Consider the following 5393-nt stretch of genomic DNA (forward strand, 5'->3'; position numbering starts at 1 on the left):
CTACTCTCTTCCATAATTCTATCATTTCTTTACATTTAGCATTACAGAATATAAACAGAAAATATAAGTACATTACAATATTCTTACTGAGAAATATTGATGAATTTACACAGGGTTTTCTGCAGCTATTGCCTATTAAAGGACATTCTGATCTGATGCGCTTAAGCTTATTATCACATTATTCTATATTAACAGGGTTTAACTTCTAGTTTGCATTTTCGAAGGGGAAGATTTCAGTCACTTATTAGGCTGCTAGCTTCAAATAGAGCACAACTGTGAGACTTCATCTCATAAACAGCCAATCCTGCCATCTGCTCAAGAACGGGTTCACCATTGGTTGAGAAAAACCCTGGGAATGGGAGAGCCGTGTCAACCAATCTGCACCATGACATCCCGTCTGGAGGTTGGGGTAGAATAACATTCTCTGAACGATCAGCTGCATTGAAAGCAATAAATAAATCACCCCTTAGATGTGAAGATTCAGAGCTCAAGGGGCTCTCCACTTTGTCAGCCTTCAATGTCATGGCCAGGAATTTGCAGGATGGGTCTTCCCATCTAGGTGGAGACTGCTCATTTCCATGCCAGTCAATATTTTCTTCTTTCCAGAAGCTTCTCTTCTGAAGTAGGTCACCTCTCCTCATTCTAAATGAACTCAAAAATGAGACGAATTGCGTGGTTTGAATGGCAAAACCCGTCCTTAGAGCATTCCAATCAAACGGCTGTCTGTCGGTATATGAAGGGGAACCGCCAGAAGTTTGGCCACATTCATCTCCCATGTTAAGAACAGGAACACCCACTGAAACAAACAATACAAAGAGAAAATTTCGGATTTGTTTAAGCCGTCTTTGAAGGACAGCGGTGTTACTCGTAGGTCCTTCTTCCCCGCAATTCCAACTTAACTGTGAAGCTAATGTATCATTACTGAAGCTGACTAAGTCCACAAGAGAGAGTCCAAAATTTCTGGCAACAAAATTGAAAGAGAATGATGGGCCTCGGCCATCTGAAAAGATGTCTCCACTCCCACAAAGCCGTGTCGCAAGGTCACTAAGAAGACCCTCACCCCTCCAAAAGTTTCTCACATCATTACAAAATTTTGTATTCATTTCTGCCCATCTCTTCCAATGAGGAAAACGAGTTTCATTGGGTAGCATGTCATGTGGATCCCAGCAATCTGCAATGATCTTAGTCTTTGAGAGTAGTGGGTCAAAAGTTATTGCTTCAACCAGAGGAGGTCGAGACAAGTACTCTCCATGAAACCCTCTCAACAGAGATGAAGCATTTATGAAACAAAATCCATCGACATGAAACTCAGTCACCCAATGTCGAAGACTATCCAAAATCATTTGTTGCACGATAGGATAATTACAACTCAAAGAATTTGTTGCTCCCAAATCTGCAACTCCATTCACACGATAATAGGACAAATCATCAATTCCTTGCAGTGTTCCTTCAGCAGCAGTATGAGTGAAAACAACTTCCAACAAAACCTCTATCCCATTGGCATGCAATTTTTTCACCATCTCTTTCATTGAGTTGATAGCAGATACAGATCCACCAGAAGGCCCATATAGGTTCATGGGCGAAAAGAAATGACAAGGAAAATATGGTCCCTTTTGATCATCGAATGAGAAAATTGGCTCCAGTAAAATGGCATTCAAGCCAAGATCTTTAAAATGCTGCAACTTCTCTGTCAAACCAGAGAAGGTCCCTGCTACATCGGTAGGTAGCTGACTAGACTCGTGCTGAGTAAAGTGTCTCACATTCAACCGATAAATCACTAGCTTTTCCATTGGCAAGTCAGGATGAACATCATCACCCCAGTCAAAAGCAGGTTCCTTGCATAATCTTCCAAGATACTTCAGAGGCAACTTAGATCCATCACTACTAGGAATAGAATTCCCAATGATCTTAGCATATGGATCCAGAAGAATTTTCCCTGCGTCAAATTTATCTTTGTTTCTCTGAAGAAGGGGCCCTTTGCATCGATAACCATAGCTCACAAACGTCCACGCACTTTCAAATGAGGCATGCCAGACATCACCTGATCGATTGATGTATGGATCTAGATCAAGCTCTAAAGTGGGTTTATTGGCTGTTGTGTCATCATACAAACATAAAACCACACTTTCTGCATTTCTTGTAAAAATTGCAAAGTTCATGGAACCATCAGGTGAAAAGGTGAGACCCAAAGGAGAAGGATAACCTCTGTTAAAACCAACTGGCACACAAAAGTTCGTCTTTCTATGACTTCTAATTTCAATTTCTGAGCTACTCGGATCAGAATCTAATGAAGGTTTTAATAGAAATGAAAGATAGAAGGGAAATTGTTTTGCTTCAAACTCCAACTCAAGTACAAACCTGCCAGAAGCTGTATGCTTGAATGGGGTTTCACTGGCGGTGGTTCTACTATCTGGCGCTGAACTTCGAACATCCAGAGGCATGAAAGATGATGAATCAGCTCTATACATACCCCAACTCAATACCAGTCTATCATAACTGCTATGTAGTTGCAAGGATGGAAGTTCAATATACACGGCATATTTGACGTTTTTCTTTCTAACAGAAACTTTCACCTGACCACCAACTTCTGTCCAAAATACGTAAGTTGATGCCTTTTCCAGATCTTCAGCTTCAGTAATTGTAGTGACTTTCTCTTCAGTTTCCTCAATAAGAACTCGTGATGTAGCATAAACTTTTGAATCAAGACGCTGGTAAGAAGTTTTTACGACAGTCTGGGCAATTTCTCCACAAACAAGCTTTCTCTCCAAATTCATTTTTTCGAAGCCATATCTGATTTGGTTTCTACATATATAATGACAGGCTGGTGACAGTTTAGAAGATTCACTGGTTCCACACTTTAGACAGCGGGCCCTAATTGTAGGTGATGGTGGAAGAGTTGCCATCTATTGTCCCAAATGCATATAATCCCAAAACAGAACAGGATAAGATGTTCACAAGTGACGAGGAGACTGTCCTCCTAAATTTGAAACATTTTTCTGTTCAAAATAGTAAGAAATTAGTTTATTATAGTGGCCAACTTCCACAATAGCATGTTATAGCAACAAACACACTAAAGAAATCATGTTTGACTTGAATGACTTAAACTGCAGAACCAAACTTAATCAATATCGTTGGAGAAAAAGAGCCTGACTAGAAAGCCTAAATTAAATGCACTTCACATATAGTTAAAGCGAAACACAAGTTGGTAGAATAGTATCAATTGATCACCAAGATCATTAGAATCGTTTCCAAAATATGTACAGACAAGATATTGATTTTCCTAAGATGTAATTATGCAAAATAATCATTCACAACAATTTATAGACTCATTTTAACTCCTAACATAAAAACACAAAATAATCATTTTAAATTCCACGTAAAATGAAATTAACTGATTCAATGTCCACAAGATGTCCTAACACCATCAGAAACTGATGAGAAAAAACATTTCATTTTACCAAGAATTGGGCCATCATCAGATTTCTGAGGCTAGACAAGTATAGAGAGTACAAAAGAATCCAAACTAAAATATAATGCACGAAAAATTAAATTGAACCATCCCGGCATAGCTTCAACCAAACAAAAGAAAAATAAAATCTGAATACGTGTAATTGAACTAAAATCTCACTTCAAGAACTTAAGGAAGGATCCATGGAAATCAAATAGCTGAAGTAACTTCCCAAGATATGATAATTTGAATTCTGTAGAAAAAATAGGAAGAGAAAAAAAAGAGGCAACCATTGAGAATGACCAAAGGATGTTTGACTGATTATAAATAGAAAATATGATAATACAATCTTTAACGAGTTCATCAACATCCAAGAAAAAAAAGAGAAGCTCGTAAACACTAAAATTGAACTATACCCAATTGAAATATGAAAAAAAATAAATCAGATAAAAGCTAGAGCACAGAACAAATACTTCAAATCGTCAAAACAATGATACCCAGAAGCCCAAAACCAAAACTTTAGCACAAACAAAGTGAGAGTGGCAATGAAACTTACACCATCGGGTTTTCTCAGCCGAAATTTTTCATTGGATAATAGGGGGAGAGAGGGAGAGAGAGAGAGAGAGAAAGAGAGAGAGAATAAAAGTTGAGAGGAAGACAAATAATGCAGGGACAGATTGTGATGTCACCGCAGTACCGCACAACGCAGCTAAGCTGATAGATATGGAAGAACATGGAAGTGCCACTGTTCGTTAATCGTACTTCGCTTTACTTATGAGAAACCACAGATTGCTCAATCCTCACCGTTAGATCTTGAGACTTTGAGAAGGAACAATTTTTCTTTTGGTTCGATTATCGGAGTTCCTGTTTAATAGATACACTTTATTCCCATGGGGTCACATTTTTAGAAATTTTTACATTTATTATTGTTATATAAATATACTATATTCATTGAGCTTTTGATTGTCTTCGAGGGGCAGCTCAATCGGTTGAGAACTGGCCACGCCTAATGAAGCAGATGTTACTAGTTCGAATTCTCTCTCTCCTTCTTGTGTGGATATGAAAAAAAAAAAAAAATGCTTTTGATCATTCATGATTAAAATATAATTTATCCTTTTTCTTTAATAATTCATACTTACAATAACTTTACTATAATGCTTATATTAAGGTGATGATGTTGTCTAGATTTTGTTTGCTATTTATGATGCAAATAAAAGTGTGTCAATTTTGACATATGATGTTTAAATGCCCAAAAGAAAGAGAATGTAATCCTCATTTAAATGACGCTTCAGTGGCAAGTATTGCTTGTTTTTGATATTTTTGAGAATTGTTTTCTTCCCCTCCCCCCCCCCCCCCCCCCCCCCCTTTCTTTGGGTGGGGGAGGGTTTGTTTTTTGTCGGAAACTAATATGTGAAAGGAAATTGATAGTCCTCTTGCATGGTTTATTCTGGTGAACTTGATTGATGTCACATGAAGATTGGACTCCCATCAATTGTTTCTCAAGAAACGCAATGGTAAGTGACATTGATCAAAGATCCCAGGATCAAATATTTAGTAGACTTGTAGTTAGGGGGTGGTAATTCATGTTTGTCGAATTCAAATCATGTTGAAGCATATGTTTAAGATCATATATGTTAATTATAATTCGACCCATTTAATTAAACGGGCCATACCTTTAACCCTAACTCACTAATTTCATATTGGGTTTGTGTTAAGTTTGCGGGTCGTGTAAAAAATTGTTAACTCTAAATGTCTCGTCTCGTGACATGAGTATAAGACTATATATGTTAACTCTAATCTGACCTATTTAATTAAACGGGTTAGATCTCTTAACCCTAACCCTCTAATTTCATGTTCAGTAGGCGGGTTGTGTAAAAACTTACCCGCCCTGCTTCTAGCTTCGAATATTCCCAAATTTTAATTAAAAAAAGAAAAAGAAAAAAGA

The 5393-nt window shown here is 37.5% G+C and overlaps 1 protein-coding gene across 2 annotated transcripts; it reads right to left on the reverse strand.

Moving 5' to 3' along the window:
* Positions 1-51: 51 nt before the first annotated feature.
* LOC133851602 (isoamylase 2, chloroplastic) lies at positions 52-4190 on the reverse strand. Of its 2 annotated transcripts, none has more exons than XM_062288090.1 (2): positions 4005-4190; positions 52-2996 (listed from the first exon to the last, which is right to left on the reverse strand). In XM_062288090.1, exon 2 carries the CDS (start codon positions 2901-2903, stop codon positions 234-236), a length of 2670 nt encoding a protein of 889 aa, XP_062144074.1. In that variant the 5' UTR covers positions 2904-2996; positions 4005-4190; the 3' UTR covers positions 52-233. The 2 variants fall into 2 exon arrangements, with proteins under 2 accessions (XP_062144074.1, XP_062144075.1); XM_062288091.1 differs by lacking the exon at positions 4005-4190 and adding an exon at positions 3629-3688.
* Between the last annotated feature and the right edge of the window lie 1203 nt (positions 4191-5393).

Source organism: Alnus glutinosa, chromosome 12, assembly GCF_958979055.1.
Source record: "Alnus glutinosa chromosome 12, dhAlnGlut1.1, whole genome shotgun sequence".
Lineage (NCBI taxonomy): Eukaryota > Viridiplantae > Streptophyta > Magnoliopsida > Fagales > Betulaceae > Alnus > Alnus glutinosa.